Raw genomic sequence first — 22,281 nt, 5'->3', positions numbered from 1 at the left:
GATACTTGTCATGTCATGTTTCTGACAGGCTTGTGTGATTCTTATGTAGACACCTTCAAAATAAAGTGTTACCATATCTTGCTTAAGTCAGAAAGGCATGTTCTCTTAAGTTACATAATTTACACAGTGTTTTTACTATGCCAATAGCCATCATTTGTTACATCCTTTTTGAGTGAAAGGATCAATAAATGTCATATGTTAGCTACACTGTTGGTGAAGTTTTTTGTGTTTCCTGCAAAACTTGAAAAAATGAGTTAGGTGATTATTTTAACAGTGTGACGAAATAAAAGATCTGAATACTTCTTTTCACTGCGGAAAGCCCCTCTGTTGTCCTCTAGGGCGCAGCAGCGCTGCACGAGCAGTCCAAACGAAAAGACGAAGAAGTAATGTAAAGCAGCAGAAGAACAAGAACTCAACAAGACACAACAGGCACTTGTTCCTGTGACTGGATATGAAACTGAAGTTGTGACAGCAGGAGGTGGGTAGACAGCGAAAAGTCGCAAGCATGTAAACTCCAGGTCCTAGGAGCTGGTCCACAACAACATGGACGAGATAAGGTCAGTAGAGGAGTTTGTTGACTTACTTGTTAATTACAGCGTCATAAGAAAAAATGTCAAACTCTGGTCCGATATCCGGGAGTTAACACTAACATTAGGCAACTGACAACTCGTGATGCCCGTCCCTAACGGTTTATCAAACAACGGGTTATTTAAATATAATGCTAACTTCACCTCACTATCCGTGTTTATAATATATTCATATACAGTTTATGCCCCATCTGTTTACTTACATTATGGCTGTAGGGAAACCTGACACGGGCTGTTAAAACTAATAATAAAAATGTGGAATAAGTGATAAAATAGTAATTTCAAAGGAGAAATGGTGAAATAGATAAATAATAAAATGCAAAAAATAGGCAAAGAGACTGAGCAACATCTGTATGCCACATAGAAGTGTTATACACTATTATACTATATGTGAAATCTAGGAGCCTTGATATTCATTTAAGATGCAACTAGGCATATACAATTGTAATATTTTTAGTTTGATCCTTGAAAGCCATTATTGTGATTACATTGTGTTACACAAGCTTGATAGTGCTGCTTAAGGAAGCTCTTTTGGTAAATGTACGTAATTAATACTTAATTTACTGTTATGTTTCCTAGTTCCAACTTTCAAATTGACCATGCTCTACAAGGAGTTACTTACTGTTAACATAACTAATCATTAATGGGAAAGCTGACTTTTATATAGATCTATGTTCCTTCTGTCTATGTTGTTTAAAGCTCTCCTATAGACTCAGGGTCAGTCAGATTTGTATGTTGTGTTGGTTTGTTAATTAAAGGTCCCATGCTCTGGATTTATTATCTTGCAACAGCAGCACTTAGATTTTTTTTTTTTTAACTTACTTTATAACAACGTCCATAAAGTTTTGTGACAGTTGTGAAGCCATTATGTCAGACATAATAACCATTGTTACAGCACTCAAAACAGGTTTTGCGGTAGTTACAACAACAGCACCACACACACACACACACACACACACACACACACACACACACACACACACACACACAAGATAGTTAGCTTATTTGTTAGTGACATAAAAAGGAATTTAATAACCCATATCTTGAATATACTTTGGTCCAATATTCCGTCCATACAGTTGCAAGAAAAAGTATGTGAAGTATGTGAACCCTTGAAATTACCTGTTTTTCTGCATTCATTTGTCATAAAATGTAATCTGATCTGCATCTAAGTCCTTAGTATAGACAAGCACAACATGCTTACCGAAATACCACACAAACAATTATAATATTTCATATATCTATGAAACATTCATATTGCTGGAAGAAAATGTAAGTGAACCCTTTGGCTAATGACTCCATTAAGAGCTAATTGGAGTCAGGAGTTAGCAAACTTGGAGTCCTAACAATGACATGAGATTTCAGTGAGGTGTAGATATATTTTGACTTGTAAAAAACACTCAAACTTTTTGAGTTTGCTATTCATAAGAAGCATCTGCTCATGTGAACCATGCCATGCAAAAAAGAGATCCCTCCGAAGACCTGCCATCAAGAATTATTGATTTGCATCAGACTGGAAGGGGTTTCCAAGTAACCTCAAAGACTTTAGGTATTCACCAGGCCACAGTTAGACAAATTGTCCACAAATGGAGATAATTTAGTACTGTGGCTACTCTCCCTAGAAGTGGATGTCCAGCCATGTTCACTCCAAAGGACCAACGCAGAAAGCTCAGTGAGGTAAAAAAGAACTCCAGAGTAACAAGTAAAGACTTGAAGAAGTCTTTGGAACTGGTTAACATCTCTAGTCACGAGTCACACACAAGATTGAACAGGCATGGTGTCCATGGCAGGACACCGAGGAGGAAGCTGCTGCTTTACAAAGATAACATCACTGCATGCCTGAAATTTGCCTAATAGCAACTTGACACTCCACAACACTGCTGCGGAAAGGTTTTGTGAACTGATGAAACTAAGGCTAAATTGTTCATGAAGAACACGCAGCACTACGTATGGTGTAAAAAGAGCACCGCATACCAATAATCCCAACAGTGAAGTATGATGGAGGGAGCATCATGATTTGGGGCTGCTTTTCTGCCTCAGAGCCTGCTTGCTATCATTGAGGGGAAAATTAATCCCCAATTTTATCAAGGAATCCTACAGCTGAAGATCAGTAGAAGTTGAGTGATGCAGCAGGACAATAACCTTAAACATCAAAGTAAATCTACTACAGAATGATTTCAAAAAGAAAATCCGCCTTTTGGAGTGGTCCAGTCAGAGCACAGACCTCAGTCCTATAGAGATGCTGTGGACTGACCTCAAGAGAACTGTTCACACCAAGCATCCTAAGGCTGAGCTGCAGCAGTTCTGTAAGGGAGAAAGGATCCAGAATGCCTCCTGAATGTTGTTCAGGTCTGATCAGCAGCTATCAGAAGCGTTTGGTTGAGGTTATTGCTGCCAAAGTGGGTTCGACCAGTTATTAAATCCAACGGTTCACTTACCTTTTCCACCAGCACTATAAATGTTAAATGGATGTGTTCAATAACAACATGAAATATTATAACTGTTTGTGTGGTATTAAGTTAAGCACGTGTGTTTGTCTATACTCTGGACTCTGGTGCAGATCAGATCACATTTTATGACAAATTAATGCAGAAAGCTAGTTAATTCTGGGTTCAAATACTTTTTCTTGCAACTGTATTTGTAGATCAGGGCTACAAAATTGGCCTTAATTAATATTTCAAACTACTGTGTCTCTTAGTCCAACATGCAATGCATTAAAGTCAAGACTGCACCTGTGTATAATGTATTTCTTTCTTGTACTGCAGTCCTTTGTTGGGCAACCAGATTTCTGGGCAACCACAGGAGGGTCCAGACCTTCTGTCTCCAAACCTGAGGCCGAGACACCAGGAACTGATCCCGACACCATGTGGACCGGTGAGCCGCTGCAGCAGAGACGAAACTAAAACATAGAGTACAGTACAACCCCTATTTGTAAAAAGTTGGGATGATGTGAAACAAATAAAACAGAATGCGATAATTTGGTCATCCTTTTGACATATATTCAATTGAAAACTGTGTAAAGAGAATATGTTTTCTGTTTTACCTTAATTATCATGGGTTTTAGTACATATATGATTATTCTGATTTTGTTGCCAGTAACATATCTCACAAAGGTTTGGGACAGGGCCAACAGAAGAATACAAGGCTTTGACTGGTTCTCAAGCAAGGATGAACAGTGTTTCTCAATGCACAGTTGCAAAGACTTTATGAGGGTATTCAAAGAGTCTTAAAAAGTCTAAAATCCAATAATTTGAATTTAAGGCCTTAAAATGTCTAAAATTCTCTTTAAATCTCATAAAATGTCTTAAACACAATTTTAAATGTTTTGATTTTTGAGGAAGCTATAACAAAGCTACAAAACGGTACTAAGTACCTGTGCAGCCCCGTCACAATTTATCTTAAATTTATTTTTTATTATGTTTGCCAATATATTTTTTTACTCTGAGTTCTAAACAAATATTAGTTCACAATTCTTTTTCGTTTTTCAGATAGGTTAAGCATTTTTATGAGCTGTGATGAGCTTATGTTCTTAAAATGTATTTAAAAAGTCTTAAATTTGACTTGTTGAAACCTACAGAGACCCTGTTTATTGATTTCACCATCTACATCCATAATATCAATGAAAGATTTAGAGAATCCAGAGAAATCTCTGCACGTAAGGGGCAATATTAAATTCCAGAGACCTTTAATCCCTCAGGCAGAACTGCATTAAATAACTACATGATTCTGTGTGACACGGGGGTAAACAAGCCCGTCCCAACTTTTTTTGGGAGCATTGCTTAAATAATGGAGCATTGCAGAATAATGATTTTATTAAACAACCCTCTGAGTTATTATTATTTTTATTTCACACATCGCAGATGCTGAATATTTATTCTTTGTGATCCAGATACTCTGTTACTTGCATGTGATGGTCATACATGAGAAGCAGGCATTTTATTCAGATTGAGTGTATGTTTAAAATAAACAATGACGTTTATCAGTTTGATAAATGTTAAATGTTTTGTCTTCAATTTGATATACGAGTGCAGTGCCCGTAGGAAGTATGTATTCGTATAGTGGGAGATTAAGTAGATTTTTCAATTAAGGTCAAATGAGGTTGTGTGAAGTGGGTTGAACAATGAGGTGTAATACTCTTGCGTAGTGTTAATATACAAAGTGTATATTGGGTAATACATGGATGTACATTGAGATATAAAGAGACACAGAAATAGTTATTTTAAGAAAAAGAAACTTAATCATTCAACATGGCTAGACATATATACAGACAGATATAGGAGGGAATAAGTTTACATGCAGCACAAACAGATGGATGTGAATAGTGTGAGTAAGGGTTATTAGGTGTGTTGTGGAATGTGTAGATTGATTGATAACTATTGTGTTTCATATATTGTGGCTATGAAGACCACTACAACGTCTGCAACTCCATAAAACACTTACTTTTAATCAGGTACGCACACCACCCAGCACATACACATTGAACATTGATATTCACTGGAAACTATTCAAATATTATTGGAAAACCGAACCTTGTATCGCACTTTAAAATTCTGAAAGATAGGTAGGCTAAATAGACTTACAGATGAGATGAGTCAGGCATGGAAATCCAGAGCAAATTGTGTTACTGACCAGGTGTAGGCCTATCACACAATGGGGCGGAGCTCCCCTAAAAGGCGTCCGATCAGAAACAGTGCAATACTGCAACACGTCCTACGTAAATAATGATATTTTGAAAAATGAATTCAAAAATCTTCAAAATCGAGGATGCACACCCTCGTGCCATGTGCAAGCCACATATGAAACCTTAGGTCAGCGAGATACGCCCTAGACACACATACACACACACACACGCTTCCTGCTTTATAGATTGATGTCAAACTCAGTTTCAGACCACGTCCCAACTTTTTTGGACTCAGTGTTGTAGAGGTCAAGTTCAGTTTTATTGGCACGTGTAATGAAATCATAATTAAAACAAATTCTGTGAGTGTGACAATGTGCTTTTTCAAATGATTGAAAAAAAGGATTGTGACAGAAATCCCAGTCCCTCTGCCCTGCTGTGTTTGTATTTTCATACTAAAGAAATTGGACGTGCAGACACACAGGTTGTTCACGTCTCATTCACTGTCCTCTCCCTCTCGACCCTCCAGATAAAGCGCTGGTCGGAGCTATCATGTCTGTTGAAGCTCTACTTCATCTTCACCATAGTGTCTCTGCTGGCGCTGCTCGGCCTCACGCTGTCCAGCATCTACAAGCAGCGCACAGAGACAGACTTGTCTGATGAGGAAAACTTCACCGTATCTCTCATCCAGCTGGTTTCAATATGTGAGTACGGTCAAAAGGAACAGAGCCGTGTATAGTCAGTGTTTTGAGGAAGTTGATTTCACATCACTTCAGTTTAACAGACAGCTGCAGTGTTTGCAAAAAGCAGAAGTTTTTTTGATGTAATCATGTGATGAGGAGATGAATATAAATTCCTTTATTTTGCAATTTCAGCAGATGGCTTTACTGTCTCATTTTCCGCAAACAGAGAATAACCATCTGCTGAAGCTTTATCCTTTCAAAAGTGTATTAATCTGTTTCTTTTTGTTTTTGCAGTGTTTTACTTTTCTTAATGATTGATTTTCACTTCCATCATTCTACATTTAAACGTACTGTAAACATTAGTCTTAACTTAAGGCAACTTAAGTAACTAACTTTTTTTTTTAAAAAGATGGTATGTATGACTGTATACAATACACCAGAAAGAAAAAAAGATAAATATATAAAAACTGTAAAAATAGAATAATGTATATTGCACAGAAGTTGCACAGCAGTGAAATTATTGATTTAACCAACAATTATTTTTCTTTATTGATTATTTTACCAGTTATTTTGCCAATTAATCGTGTGGTCTATAACATATCAGAACCCTACACAACAAAACAATGCACATCACATTCTTTTTCCAGTTCAAAAAGCTGTGAAATCCTCTCAAATAATCATGATTATTGGTTCTATTAACCATTTCATGTATACAATACAATAAGAAATGCTCATTACAAGAACACAGAATAAATGGGTATATAAGATGGCTTGTGAAAAAAATGTCATTCTGTTGAATCTGTTGCTAAAGTTTGCTGTATAATATAACATACAGACAATAAATAGCAGTAGCATGGGGCTGCTTATCAACTGTCTATGATAACTGTATGTGTTTTTCATCTTGTATCTTGTTTTCTGAGCATGTTCACAATGAAGAAGGGCAAATCAACACGATGCTACAATGTTACAATTTAATTTACATAACTTAATATGACATGGCATATAGTATCATATGACAGGAGATGAAACAGTGATACCTGCTATTGCTCTTTATTACTTGTAACTTTATTATAAACTCTGTACTAGTCCATCTTGGGAATGATGACTATTTTTTTTACTAGTGATTTGAATGGTTATCAGTCAGATTTGAATTACCCAAAGATAGTTGGCTATCTCACTAATGTTGCTTTGTGATACAAGACTCTGTCAAGACTCGCTTCTGAAACCAAGATATATTATTTACACATGCCCATAGACTGTATATAACTAATGGACGTAGTCACCGTGACGTCACCCATTGGTTTGTGGACTGCCCGTTGAAAGCATCAAGTTCAGCGTTACACTCGTCGCCATATTGTGTCGCCATCTTGTTTCTGATACGGGGAGCAGACCAAATTTGGACTGTGGAGGAGCGAGAGGGATCTGACAACACTGACTACAGCCTCTCTACACCTCAACCTGACTGAGAGAAGCCGCTGCTAATTCATGTTAGCCTTAACTGGGATGTTAATTTTGGCTAGCAAAAAAACAAAAACAAAATGTATGTTACTTACCTCAGACAACTGACCAGCGACTCCTTGGAGTGTCTGTTAGTTCAACCAAATGCTGAACAAGACATTTTTACTGAACAAAACGTTTGTAAACTGTCATTAAGTGAAAATACAGTGAAAGGTTCAAATTTATGAGACCAAATCAAGTGAGAAGTTTTCAAATTTTGCATTGAAATGAATGGACAGATTTTTTTTGCAGCCAAACTTATCACCCTCTGCTGGAATTTTCGGTAGAACGCAGGCGTAAGGCACTTCCTTGCTCAGAACCAGAGGTTGCCACCTGGTGCAGACATATAAACAGGATACAGCAAAACCTAATTACTTGTACAAGTTTAAATATGTGCTGTCCGCCAGGCTGCAGATATAGCAGACATATTTTCCAATTCCACTGCACCCATAGACCTGTCTTACTCAACAGCACAGTATTAATGTGCAAACAAGATGTCACATAAAATAGCTTTATCTGTGGGTATGCAGAGGTTGAACAGTCAGTGTGTAAAATGAACAAACTACATGACCATCACAGAATAAACTGGAACAAGCTAGGAAGAAACTCTTTGTGCTGTGAATCACTCAAGCTTTAAGAATTAAAGGGCAAATGTTAACTGGTTTTAGCTTCTTAATTAAACAGTTAATAATCGTTACCAGATAAGTACACGGTCGCCCATAAAGTTGGAATAAAATATTTTTTTTACCTCTTTCCATGAAATGATTGTGACAATGTGATTTATTCTTGACAGATAAAATGCATATCTTCTCAAAACTGAAACAAAAAGAAAATGAAACCACAATTAACAGAGGATTGTGTCTGAAAACAAAATGATTCCAACTTTATGGGCGACCTTGTAAATAGCAAATGAAACAAGTGCAATTAGTTGGGTCATAAACCTCAATTCCGTGACCATTCTCTGGCTAATATGTTTTGACAACTGATTTGACTTCTATACACCCTTTATAAAAAATTTAGCCCCCATGTCCCTCGCAAAAATGTCGGCATTTTTTGCTAGAGGGCCAAATCCAAAATGGCCGCCGGCATCATCTTGAAAAAGTATTTTAAAAGTATTATTTTTACCAGAGCACCTACAGTTATGTATGGATACACTTTTTGTGGCAAATTGACCATGAGGATTGTGATTCTGACATCATTTTGAGATTTAGGCATCATCTTGGCTTTGAAATCCAAGATGGCCGCCATCTGGTAGAGCGAGAACATAATTTCTAATATACAAATTTACTTTATTTATGCTCACGATCATAGAAGCTAGTTGTCGAGAGCTGGAAAAAGGACCAATTCAGTATGTTTGCAACTATCTGTAGCCTACAAAGGTATGCACAATCACCTGAACCAGAGAAATGCTGTTAACCACTGCTGGCTCCACTGCATACAGCGGAAAGACAGATATTAGTGAGTGAGAGTGAGAATGCTAATGAGCAAAGTACAGCTAGTCAACTATCGCTAAATGTCTTACAAATCCTGGACTATCCTGACACTCGTGGAACTTAAGTAGCAAGCTAGCCAACATAGCTATCACAATAACATTGTAAAGAAGCCAAAGAGCACTTATTACTAGCTTCGAACTACAAGAGTGTTAATAACAAACTTGCTAACATTGCTAACGAGAGGTCTTGCTAGCACTAAACCTAGCAAAACCTGTTGTAACTTGCTTACTTTTTTCATGACAAACTAGCAAGTGAATAACTTCCCTAGCACTGACAAGGTAAAATTGTTCCATAGTGTTACATTAAGACATTATTTTGATCCCAAAGACTAAAATGGCCACCATCCGGGAGAGCAAAAATGTACAGGTACATCTAAAAAAAATTGAATATCGTGGAAACATCATATATCGTGGAAACAATCAAGTGAATGAAACATTAGCCTGGCTCTGCCCTACTACATACTTCCGCTCAATTTTCATTTCCCCCTTCAGTATGTTGTCTGTGTCTGTGGTATATTCACAGGTTTTCTTCGGCCAAAAATTTGCAGATCCAATCAGTGAACAGGTGGAGTAGCTAAGAACGATGTTAGCATTCGCTAAAATAAGAACGATGTTAGCGATTGGTTATGGCAGATCCAGAGTGGCTCTGCCCTCCTACGTACTTCCGCTCAATTTTCATTTCCCCCTTCAGTACGTTGTCTGTGTCTGTGGTATATTCACAGGTTTTCTTCGGCCAAAACTTGCAGATCCAATCAGTGAACAGAGGGAGTAGCTAAGAACGATGTTAGCATTGGCTAAAATAAAAACAATGTTAGCGATTGGTTATGGCAGATCCAGAGTGGCTCTGGGCAGATCCAATAGTGTTAAACTTCAACAGAGTACCCGCATTCAAGGAAGTTAACGCTTGGCAATGGAAAGTGGCCGGACTCTCTGTACATTATGAAATGTACTAGAGTTTGGTAGGACCAGGTAACTGAAACATGCCACTGAATGTGTAATGGTTATAGAATGTATGAAGGTGTCATTTCATGAATTACGTTTTAAAAATGTTTTATATAATATTTCATTTTTAAATACATAATATTGTATTATAAATTAATACAATAAATAATAAAGTACATTTTATTTATATATTTTAAATAAACAGCAATTTCACAAGGTCGTCTTATAATGTAATTTGTTTGACTAAATTCTCGAAGGTTCTTTTAAACCCCACCCACTACAATCATATCATCACTCACTTCATTCTCACTCTCACTTATTAATTTCTGTTCTGACGGCAAAGTGAATTGACAATTGCAAACATGCCAGGCATTCCATGTGTTCTTCTGTGTGGCAGGCTTTGTGATAAAGACACTGATTCAATTATCTCAATGGAGAGGTGGGCAAATCTAAAGAAAAAGGCCCTGCTATGGAAGGGTCTAGACAAGTATGGAGATGTCTACACAACTGTCGATTGGGATAAAGGTCCCATTGGACAATGTGTTCATAATGCATGTATGTTGACATTTTCAAACGCCAAAAAGCTGGAGCAAGCCAACAAAAGACAGAGAAAAGAAGACTTTGACGAAAGCCAACGTCAGTCTTCATCTATGTCTGATGTTTGTTCCCCACCTGTGGCTCCAGCTTCCAATCGTCTGAGATCAAGCCTAGGGCCGATCCATGACAAAACTAAATGTGTCTGGTGCTGTGCTCCAGAGTCAAAGAAGCACCCAGAATCAAAACTCAGAGTCTAGAGTCTAGTGAGGCAGAATGCTCTGATTCGGACTAATCTTCTTCTAAACTTTACATTTTTCCCCTCTCAGCTGTTGGCCATCTTGGGTTTTGGGGTCAGAACAATGTCTTAATGTCAAAATTATGTCAAAATCACAATCCTTATGGTCAATTTACCACAAAAAGTATCTTCATGCATCATTCTAGGTGCTCTGGTTAAAAAATAAATTTGTGTATTAGAAATTATGATTTTTCCTCTACCAGATGGCAGCCATCTTGGATTTCAGGGCCAAGATGATGTCTAAATCTCAAAATGATGTCAGAATCACAATCCTCATGGTCAATTTGCCACAAAAAGTGTATTCATACATAACTGTTGGTGCTCTGATGAAAACAATGCTTTTTAAATACTTTTAGTTAAGATGATGCCGGCGGCCATTTTGGATTTGGCCCTCTAGCAAAAAATGCCGACATTTTTGCGAGGGACATGGGGGCTAAATTTTTTATAAAGGGTGTATAGAAGTCAAATCAGTCGTCAAAACATATTAGCCAGAGAATGGTCACGGAATTGAGGTTTATGACCCAACTAAATTCCAGGATAAACAGAAGATATGAATGAACTCTGTATGTCTGACTGTAAAGCACTTATAATGCAGAGATTATTGAGAAAAGTAAAAAAAAAAATGCTAAAGTGAAAATATAGGAATAATATAAAGAATGTTTAATTGTGTTTGAGCACTGTTTGGTTTGCTGTTTTTTTCTGCAGTGTTCTGCATCTACTACATCAGCCGCGGCGTGCTGCAGGAAAACCGTCAGGAGCTGGTGGTGTTCGTGCTCAGCGTGTTGGTGGTGATGGTTCGATCGGTGGTCAACTTCTCCGTGCTGGGGTCAAAGAGCCAGCAGGAGCTGCTGGTAGGTCACCGTCTGCTGAGATAACATACTGCATGAGGAGGGTTTATAATGAATATTTATGTTTATAGGCTACATGGTGGTGTAATGGTCAGCACTTTTGCCTCACAGCAAGAAGGTTGTGGGTTCTCTCCCACAGTCCACAGAAACACAGCTTAGGTTTTATCGCTGACTCTACATTGTCCTGTAGGTGTGAATGAGAGCATGGATGGTTGTTTAGATAAGCAGATAAGGATAATGAATGAATGAATGAATGAATCATTTATATAACTGTAATTTTTTAAAACTCTAAACACTGAATGTTTCAGAATCTTCAAAGACTGAAATGTTTTCATGACCTGGTTTCTTAAATAACACAACAAACAAGAATCCAGGAGATAACATTTTAGAGTGAGAACACTTCATTATGACCCCTCAGATGTTAAAAACAAGAAAGTTATTAAGACAAAACATACAGAGTGACATTATAAAAACAGACAATATACATTAGCGCTCAAAATTTTGGGGTCACCCAGAAAATGTCTGTTGTTTTCCATGAAAACAAACTGTTTTATTCATGAAATGGGTTACAAAATGAATCAAAAATATAGTAAAGACATTGACAAGGGTAGAAGTAATCATTTTAACTACAAATCTCCAACTTTACATCTAGATTCTCAACCAGCCTGAGGAAGGATCATTTTATTGCTTCTCAAATCAGCACAAACAGTTCTCAGTTGTGCTAACATAATGCTCAGGTGTTTTAATGATCAATGAGCCTTTCAACACTATAAACGTGGATTAACACAATGTGCCACTGGAACACAGGACTGATGGTTGCTGACAATATATAATAGATATTTCACAAGAAAATCAGCTGTTTCCAGCTTTAATATTCATTTACCACATTAACTATGTCTAGACTGTATGTCTGTTATTTTCATTTGAAAAAACTGTGCTTTCTTTCAAAAATATAAAAATTTGAAGCTCAACTACAGTCATGATTATGTTTAAAACATAAACAAAACTGTCCCACTGGATATGAACAATTTGATATATAATGGGAAGACAGTCAAACACACAAAAATTAAAATAGTATAAGAGAAGGCTCACGGGAACAACTATCTACGAAGTTTCTGCAAAATCAATTACTAATTTCTAAACATTTTCATCTCTTCTAAAAAAAAAATTCTGTTGTAAAAATATTTTCTGTTGTTAAACTAATGAAACTGCTGTTTTTATCATACCACAGCTGTTTTAAATAAATCAGTTTGAATTCTTTGAGTTTTTTTGAATGAAAAAAAAAAAATTATCTTATAAATAAAATCCACTGTTTCCCAGTCTTTATATACATGTATATCATTCTAGGAAATTACAAATTATGAAACTGATTACCATGTGTTTCATAATAATGGTAATGGAAAAGTAGAAAAAAAGTGTCTGAATTGCTTCATTATTAATGCATTTATTGTACTATAACCTTTGTTTTTCTTGACAGAGCCCTACACTCTATGTTGGTCAAGAATATTAAATAACTGTGAAATAACTGTCAGATCTGTGAAGAATGTCTGCAGTCTTCCTCTCAGGCTACATAAAGCCCAAAGAACCTCTGCCAAGAAAAGATGACAGTCTCTGTTGCGTAAGAGAAAAAAGTCGGGGAAAAATTGACCCGGAATTTCTTACGACTACAAGCAAAGTCACTATCAGCGCAGAAATGATTTAAGGGAAGCCAGATGAACTCATCAACATTTTGATCCACTCAGAGCTTCCCCTTGTTAAAAATAAAAGATTACAACAAAAAGAAAAGATAAGACTCATACTCATTACTGCTAATCATCACTTTACTAATGATAGGGAAAATAACAGCAGATCCTCTGATGTCTCTGTTCCACCACTGGATGTCACTATTATTTTATTTATCAGTCACATCTACAATAGCTGTGTTCATCTTTGTATCTCTGGCTGGATTTCATGGCTGCTAATAGTTGTTTTCTACATTTATTATTTGGTATGGTGAAAGTGAACAGGTGGTGAATTGTAGAAGAAGAAAAATAAGGAAATTCACTTTTATTTGCAGCAGCGTTTCTTCTAGTTGGAAAAATGTCAAGCTCTACCCCTTGCCCTGCTCACTGGCGGGCAGGCGGGTTGTAAAAGATTAAATATATTGTCTTTGTTCACTTTTACATTGAATATATGTCACAAAGGCTTAGCAAATGATCACATTCTGTTGTATTTACATTTTAGACAACGTCCCAACTTTTCAGGAATCAGGGTAACGCTTTATATTAAGGTCCTTGTAATAACCATTAATTAACAAGTAATAAGGCCCTTGTAAGTCCTTACAAGATGCTTATTAACATTATTGTGTGTATATAAGCTTATATAAGTGTTAATAATGGCATTACAAACACCCATGACCCACCCATTATGTCTTTGCCATGCCTTTATTAATCTTATTTTGTTTGCTTATTGATATTAAAATATACTTTATTGCTCATCTATTATAAGTTAACTATAAGTTAACTATGCTTTTTGCAACTACCGGATCTAAATCGAGAACAATGCCTTATTACTTGTTAATTAATGGTTATTAAGGACCTTATTATAAAGCGTTACCGGAATCAGTGTCATACTAACTTTTACCATCAGGTCTAAAGTCTCCCTCTCATCCTAATTGTATAAAGGATGCCCTGCATATAAAATTAAGCATTATTCAAAATGTTCTTACTATCTGTGATGTGTTTGTTTCTCAGGTTCGTTTTGTGTGCATCATGTGTCTGGGTATGACCCATGTCATCTGCACCTCGCTGCTCATGCAGAGGCCCAACATGATGGCTTTCCGTGTTGGCGGGGCCTTGGAGAGTCTGCAGGAGCAATATTTCCTGCTCAACCTGTGTTTCTCCATGGTGACCTTTGATCTCCAGGCTCAGGTTAATTTGCAATGCTCTGTTTAACTGTCAGGCTCCACAGTGCATGATTGATGATTTTGTTTTGACAGTTTTTACTCTAATGCGTTCCTTTTAAAGACCACTGGTTCCAAGTATTTAGGGAAAAGGTTCAAGGTTCAGCTTTGTCATCATACCTCCCATTTCTTCGGTACTTTAACCCGTTGTCTGCATCCAGAACATTAGGTGCTGCTTCATCTTTTTTTTTTTTATGTGGCTGGCCTAAAGTAATGATAATACAGGTAGATGTGTGACTGTGACAAGCAACATAATGTGATGGAGATTGTTTGTGTTCAGAACTACATTTTCAAAAAATGATTTCTGTCCCAGGTGGTAAGCTCACAGCAAGAGGCTTGCAAATTAAAATCCAGCTTGTGGTTCTTCTGTGGAGATACATTTAGTAGTATAGCTTCTCAAAAATGACAGAAAATAACATATTATGAGATATCCAAAAACTGAAAAAAGCCATACTGCAGTATGTCAATTCCTGTCAATTTTTCTTTTAAATGGCCCAATTATAGTCTGTTGTATTAGAACATAATATGACCAGAAATGACAGAAAAATACCATATTATGGGATGTCAAAAAAGTGTCTATGGAGAATCCCATCTCTTAACTATTGTCAGCCGGTATCGGCTTCAGCCCATGCAACCAGAGTTTGGATAAGCAGTTAAGGACAATAAATGAATTAATGAAATCATTTCTGTCCCAAGTCCCAGACATAATAAGTTTCTTTTGAGAAAAACTCTACAAGATTGTCAGTGCATCATGATGGGTAAAGGGGGTAAAACTAGTGAATGTGATAAGCCTCTAATGCAGCCACCTATAATAATGCCTTGTTTCTGATCTCAACCTGTGTACCACACGTACAAATGATTTTTATGATAGTATCATATTAGTTTTTTATGATGCACATATATACATAAATGCGTAAACATGTCTGGGCTTGGACCCATATGACTTATTTTTTTATGAACATGGAGTGAGTAAAAACAGCAATAAGAACAACAAGTTTTTCTGGTTGAGTCGGACGTAATGTGCCGCACAACACGTGTTGTGGTACATTGACTTCAGGACAAGGAACCCGCCTGCCTCTCCTGCAACACGTTTCTCCTCATGTGTTTGTTAATTACAAAATGCCTGGCCAACAAAAATACCTCAGTTTAGAACAAGAAGAAAGAAAAACTGAATACATGTGTCTCTTTCACTAACTACTGATTTCATTCATGACATGTTGGCGTGTATTAGTTGTGTCTGTGTATCCTGATCACCACGTCGGACTCGGCCATGTCTGCTCCTAACACCATCATCCTGGCTGTTGGAGTGGTGTGGGCCTGCCTGACCGCCGCTGTCGGGGCTGTTGCAGTGAGTACTTTTCATCATCTTCTCCAGTAAAACTGCTCTTCACATAAAGGAACTATAAACTAATTGGAAAATACCACACAAGATGCATTCTGAACCATCAGAAGCACATGGGGTAAAATTCAAAAGCAGTCAGTGGTTGTAACTACTTGTTCTTTCTCAGGTTTTAAAGGAAGCCAAGGTGTTAGTGTGGGTCTTCATGGTGCAGAACCTTCCTCAACTAGCCTTCTTTGTTTATCTGATGTACATGGTGAGTTTTCCCTGATTTCAAATACTCAGTTTGTTGTTATTTATGCAGGAGTGGCTTTCCCAAACACTGTAGTGCTCAATATATCTTGAGGCAGGTAAGACAATTAGATTAGTTCTTACCGAACAGGTAAATCTTTTAAAAAACTGGTCGGGGGGGGGGGACACCAACCAGGTGTCTCTCTCCTGGCATTTAAGATTATTGGTCAGTCGGGTTTTATATTGTTCAGTTTTACCCTTCTCTTAAAAAAAGTATAACCCCATACAATTTATATCCGCAACACTATAACCACACAAATGTAATACCTCTCAGGGTATTCCTTTTTATAATACCCAGAACCTCAACAAACAATAAAAGCACAAAGGCATCTTTGTTAAAGTAAAATGTATTCACACAACACAAAGTCCAACACATTATTCATTCACAGTTCATTTCTTTGTTTTTTTCAGTTCATGTATACAATAATGTGGGGGAAAAAAGAGGAAGAAAAAGAGGAAAAAACCATCTATACCTTTAAATGAAAACCTCCTCAAGAGAAAACAAAAAACAAAACCTTTTTCCGGAGAAACACAAAACCACCGAAGAACTAGAAACTCGCTAGCTTTAAGCAGCAAATATCACTCCAACAGGAGTGAACAGATCATTTGTTGGAGACTATTTTAGCCAGATGGTGTATGTGTGATTCAAAATACACGGTTGCTCATAAAGTTGCAATAAAATATTTCTTACCTCTTTCCTTGAAATGATTGTAACAATGTGATTAATTATTGACAGATAAAGTGTATATCTTCTCAAAACTTTATTAATCAATCCCTTCCAAACATATCACAATGAAAATGAAACCACAATTAACAGAGGATTGGGTCTGAAAACAAAATTATTCAAATTTTATGGGTGTAAAGGAACTTATCTATGAGTGTGGTGTTGCAAATGGATAAGGGCAGGAAAACAATGTTATTTTAATTACAGGTGGTGACGACATGGTTCCAGGACAGCACGTACACCCTGGAGGCAGCTGCCATCACCGGAGCTTTGATTTCTCTGCTGATTAAAGTGGTTTTATTCTGGGGCCTCGTCAGGCTGGTGCACAGCTTTGGTCAAGGCCTGAGGGAGAGAAGTGAGTATACTGGCTGATGTCACTGCTTTTCTGTTTTTGGTGTCAGTCCTTCATAGGTTACTCTGAGTTAAAGACAAAACAAGCGCCCCAACTAAACTTTTTGAGATTTCTAAATATCCTGAACTACTTCCCTCTTCTCTCTTTTGTCACACCTCTGCTTCAGAGAAACATGAGTTTTTCTTGAGTGTTTTTGTGTTGGCTAGAAAGGGGCACAACACTGAAATGTTGTTGTTAATCTTACTTTTTTTTGTTTTGTTTTTGCAGTGTTTGCACACAACAAGTGATAAAACATCCAGTGATCGTGGACCAAGGACACAGCTGTATACTAAGAGGGTGAAGGCACTGACCAGTCAGCTGGCAGTTTGTTTGTTTTTAGTTTTCAATGTGCTGTTTACTGTGTAGATTTTATTTTATTTTAGCTCACACTTCTTTGTCAGCGTGCCTATCTACAGGATGTAAAGCATCACAACTGAAACTACATGAAATGCCTTTGTAGACTGTTAATGGTCTTAACGATTCGTTTTTACAGTTTGTTTGCATTGTAATATCAAATTCCATTGGTGATTATAGGCTCTGTGTAAATACCAAAGACTTTTTAAAGTGGCCAATGTCCTTCTTTACATATCTTAAAATGTCCTTTTTGTTTCCTTTCGTTTAATTACATTTAATGTTGACTGACTTTATTTTGCTTTTTGAAATCATAATTGTTTAACTTAAATCTTGTGATCTGCACTGTCTAGACTACTATGGGTAATACTGGAATATTTTTTACTTAACTTCCTGCAGCACCTTAATGCACCAACCCAAGTGTTTTTTGTTCATTCAAGGTTATTAATAAAAAATATCAAAACAACATTTTGTTTTGATTTGTTGCTCAATGAAGAGAGATACACATCGAACTGAGTTACATCCAGGTAACATTTTCATGATTAATAGAAAACTTTTTCATGAACTGCTTTCATGTGTGAACCACTTTGATAAAACAGAAGGATACTCATGTCCTGTATAGATTTTATTTTTGTTGATTAACGTGCTATGGGTGCTGTAAGTACTTCTGACCACTTAGAAGTTCTCAATAAGAGTTTGAGAACTTTTCTGAACTGCGAAAAAAAAAAAAACGTTTTATTTTTGAATAAATCAAAAAAAGGTCATCCTTTAAAATGAGCAAACATGTTACAAATAGTCCAATGTTAGTATATAATATATACTATACCATGATATGTCCACATTAAAAAAAAAAAAAGTCATACTATAGTATATCGATTTTTGTCAAAAATTGTCAAATTTGTAAATGCTTGAAATGCTTACAATGGCCCAATTATAACCTTTAGGATATATATTAGAGTATAATATGGCCAGAAATGACAGATGAACATCATGTTTTGGGATGTCAATAATTTGAAAGAAAAATAAAAAGTTAAAATACTGATGATACTATAGTCATACTAGTCATATGGGCAGCTGTGGCTCAGTTGGTAGATCGGTCGTCAACTGATCAGAATGCCGGTGGTTCGACCATGGCAGCCTACATGTCAAAGTATCCTTGGGCAAGATACTGAACCTAAAAATGGCTCCCTATGCTGCGTTCATCGGCGTATGACTGAAGTCCCAAAGTGGCAGGTGGCACTGTTTAGAAAAGCCTTTGCCACCAGTATGAATGTGCGTGTGAATGGGTGATTGAGCGCAGTCTGATGGTCAAATTTTGAAATGCTTAAAATGGCCCAATTATTGTTTAATGATACATATTAGAGCATAATATGGCCAAAAATGACAGAAGAACAACATATTATGGGATGTCAAAAAAAATGGGAGAAAAACTAAAAATGGTCAAATTTTAAAATGCCGAAAAATGCTTAAAATGGGTAAATTATAGTCATTCATAGTATAGTATTCACACATTTGGTAACAGAGTATGAACAGAAATGACAGAGAAAAACCATTTTATGGGATGTCCAAAAATGACACCCCCTTGTTGATTTTTGTCAAAATTGGTCAAATTTTAAAATGCCTAAAAATGCTGAAAATTGCGTAAATTATCAATAGATACATATGATTACCCATTTTTATAAATTAAACCACTTAACCCTCCTGTCGTCCTTCCGGGTCAAATTGACCCAATCTGTTTTGACAATTCCTTCTTTCCTCCCTCCTCCTGCCTTCCTCTCTTCTTTCCTCCTTCCTTCCTTCCTCCTCTATCCTCCTTCCTTCTTCCTCCATCCTCCTTTCTTTCTTTCCTTCCTTTCCTCCCTCCTTTTCTTTCCTCCTTCCGCTATCTCCTTTACTTTCTCTCTTCTTTCCTTCCTCCTGATTTCCTCTCCTTTCCTCCTTCCTTCCTTCTTTCATCCCTCCCGCCTCCATTCCTTCCTCTATTCTCCTTTCTTCTTCCCCTCCCCCCTCTTTCCTTCCCTTCTTTCTTTCCTTCCTCCTTCCTTCCTGCCTCCCTCCTTTTCTCCCTCCTTCCTTCGTTATTTTTTCCTTCCTTTCTTCTCCTCCTCCCCTTTCTTTCCTCCATCCTCCTTCCTTTCTCTCTCCTTTCCATTCTTTCTCCTTTTCGTCCTCTCTTCTTTCCTTCCTTCCTTCTTTCCTCCATCCTTTTTTACTTCCCTTTGCGTCCTTCCCTCTTCTTCCTTCCTTGACCCGAGGACAACAGGAGGGTTAAAAGTTTATTAGGTAGTTAAAATGAGAAAATAACTTTTTTTTTTTTTTTAACATTTATTTTTTATTTTTTATCTTCCGCGTTTCTGCGCATGCGCGGCCGTTTTCGCTTCCGCGCATGCGCAGCTTTTTCCGCTTCTGCGCATGCGCGTCTTTTTCGCTTCTGCGCATGCGCGGCCGTTTTCGCTTCTGCGCATGCGCAGGCTTTTCCGCTTCTGCGCATGCGCAGGCTTTTCCGCTTCTGCGCATGCGCAGGCTTTTCCGCTTCTGCGCATGCGCGTCTTTTTTCGCTTCTGCGCATGCGCGGCTTTTTGCTGTTCTGCGCATGCACGGTCTTTCTGGACAATGCGCATGCGCAGAAGCGAAAAAAGACGCGCATGCGCAGAAGCGAAAAAAGACGCGCAAGCGCAGAAACGGAAAAAGCCGCGCATGCGCAGAAGCGGAAAAAAAAGACGCGCATGCGCAGAAGCGAAAAAAGCTGCGCATGCGCAGAAGCGAAACCGGCCGCGCATGTGCAGAAACGCGGAAAATAAAAAATAAATGTAAAAAAATAAAAAGTTAAGAAGTAAAAAAGACAGTGGTGGAAGAAGTGTTCAGATCCTTTACTTCAGTAAAAGTACTAATACCACACTGTGAAATGATTCCACTCCGCTCATTTTAACTACCTAATAAACTTTTAAGTGGTTTAATTTATAAAAATGGGTAATCATTTTAAATGTATCATGTTTTCCATTTTAAATCTTGACCTGAAAAGTAAGTAAAGCTGTCAGCTAAATGTAGAGGAATTAAAAAGTACAATATATGTCTCAAAATGTAGTGGAGTAGAAGTATAATGTTACATAAAATGTACATAAAAGTACCTCAAAATTTTACTTTGGTACCGTGGCCAAACTATAACACTTAAGGCAATGAAATTCATAGGGGTGGTATAGACTGGCCCCTGTAACACACACACCCCGACGGCAACCTCTCATTGGAAAATAAAAACTCAGTCAACCAAATAGTAAAGTCTAGCAAACTGATTGGTGAGCCACAGCTCAACGTGGAGACCTTGTACACAAAACAATTACAGCGCATTACTGGTTCAATTTTAAATGACAGTTCCCATCCATTGCACACAGAGTTGCAGCCCCTCCCCTCTGGGCGTAGGTTTACAATCCCTAGGTGTAGAACAAAAAGACACAAAAACAGTTTTGTCCCTGCTATGCTTTGCACAGGTGTTTATTTATTGTTGCTTTTATGTATGTTTTTACTATTTCTATATATACATTTTAACCTTTATCTACGTTTTTTACAGCCAAATCAAGTTTTATTTTATTTTGTTTATTTTTCTGTCTTCTTTTTTTTTTTTTGCTATTCGTATTTTAGTTCACATCAATATCTAAGTATAGTCTGGACCTCTAAGAACTTTTAATAATTTTTAATTGAATTTTTTAATTTAACTTGCCATTTCTTAACTCCCACTGTCTTAAGTTGAATGATGTGTGATATGTGCCTCTTTTGTGTGTGTGTATCATAGGTGTGTATGAGGACTCTATTTGTACCCAGAGGTAGATTTTGTTTGCAGTATGAAGTAAATAACATAGATAAAAAGATTTAAAAAAAAAAACATGATAATGATAATGAATTTCATTGCCTTAAGTCTTATGGTCTGGGCACAGTGCCAAATATTAAATTAGACTGCCCCCAGAGCGCCACCTAGGGGCCGATCAATAAAACCTTCAAGGGTTATCCTCAGGAGGGCATTGACAATAAGTATGCCAAGTTTGGTGTTAATCCGACCAACCGATTTGGAGATATAAAACACTTCAATTTAAAGAGCGCCACCTAGTGGTCATCGGTCAAAATTTTGCACAGAGCCTCAGGGGCTCATGGGGAAGTAGGATCTTGAGTTTCATGTCATTCAGACACACCAATGTGGAGATATGCAACACTTCGTGTTTAAAATAGCGCCACCTGCAGGAAGTTGTTATTTAATAAGTTGAGTATTCTTTGGGTTATCAAAATTATTTTAATAACTTTTTGTTATGAGGGTCCATAGATGCTGTGTGCAAAGTTTGGTGCAAAACGATGAAATTGCCTCAGAGTTCGAAAAAGTATGTTTATGACACTTTGCAAATTTGCAAAAAAAAACTCTATGCGAAAAAGGGCGTGGCCTATATCACGAGATTCAGCACAACTCAGTGAACGCGTGGATATAAGGTTTTTGAATGTGCGATAAAGTAGTGTGGGAGTTATTAGCCAAAACGCACTTTCGTTTATTATAGCGCCACCTAGTGGTGGAAATTCAGGATGATAAGATTATAAAAATTTTCGCCAGGTGTCACTTATATCTAAAGTTTCATGAGTTTTGGGGTATGTTCAGGCAGTGAAAAATGCAATCATTTGGGAAGAAGAAAAAAAAAATAATTCGAAATACAATAGGGACCTCGCAGGTCCCTATTGTAGAATTGACAATGCTTTATAGAAAAGAGAAG

General features: G+C 37.2%; 1 protein-coding gene across 1 annotated transcript; it reads left to right on the top strand.

The window, feature by feature from the left end:
* Positions 1-407: 407 nt before the first annotated feature.
* On the top strand, positions 408-18,178 carry LOC131972092 (uncharacterized). Its single transcript, XM_059333851.1, has 9 exons — positions 408-557; positions 3,353-3,461; positions 5,735-5,909; positions 11,357-11,502; positions 14,232-14,408; positions 15,672-15,788; positions 15,949-16,035; positions 17,002-17,149; positions 17,414-18,178. Exons 1-9 carry the CDS (start codon positions 544-546, stop codon positions 17,431-17,433), a joined length of 993 nt encoding a protein of 330 aa, XP_059189834.1. The 5' UTR covers positions 408-543; the 3' UTR covers positions 17,434-18,178.
* The last annotated feature ends 4,103 nt before the right edge of the window (positions 18,179-22,281 follow it).

Source organism: Centropristis striata, chromosome 5, assembly GCF_030273125.1.
Source record: "Centropristis striata isolate RG_2023a ecotype Rhode Island chromosome 5, C.striata_1.0, whole genome shotgun sequence".
Taxonomy (NCBI): domain Eukaryota; kingdom Metazoa; phylum Chordata; class Actinopteri; order Perciformes; family Serranidae; genus Centropristis; species Centropristis striata.
The sequence above is the reverse complement of the archived record's forward strand: the minus strand, read 5'-3'. Positions and strand labels throughout refer to the sequence as shown.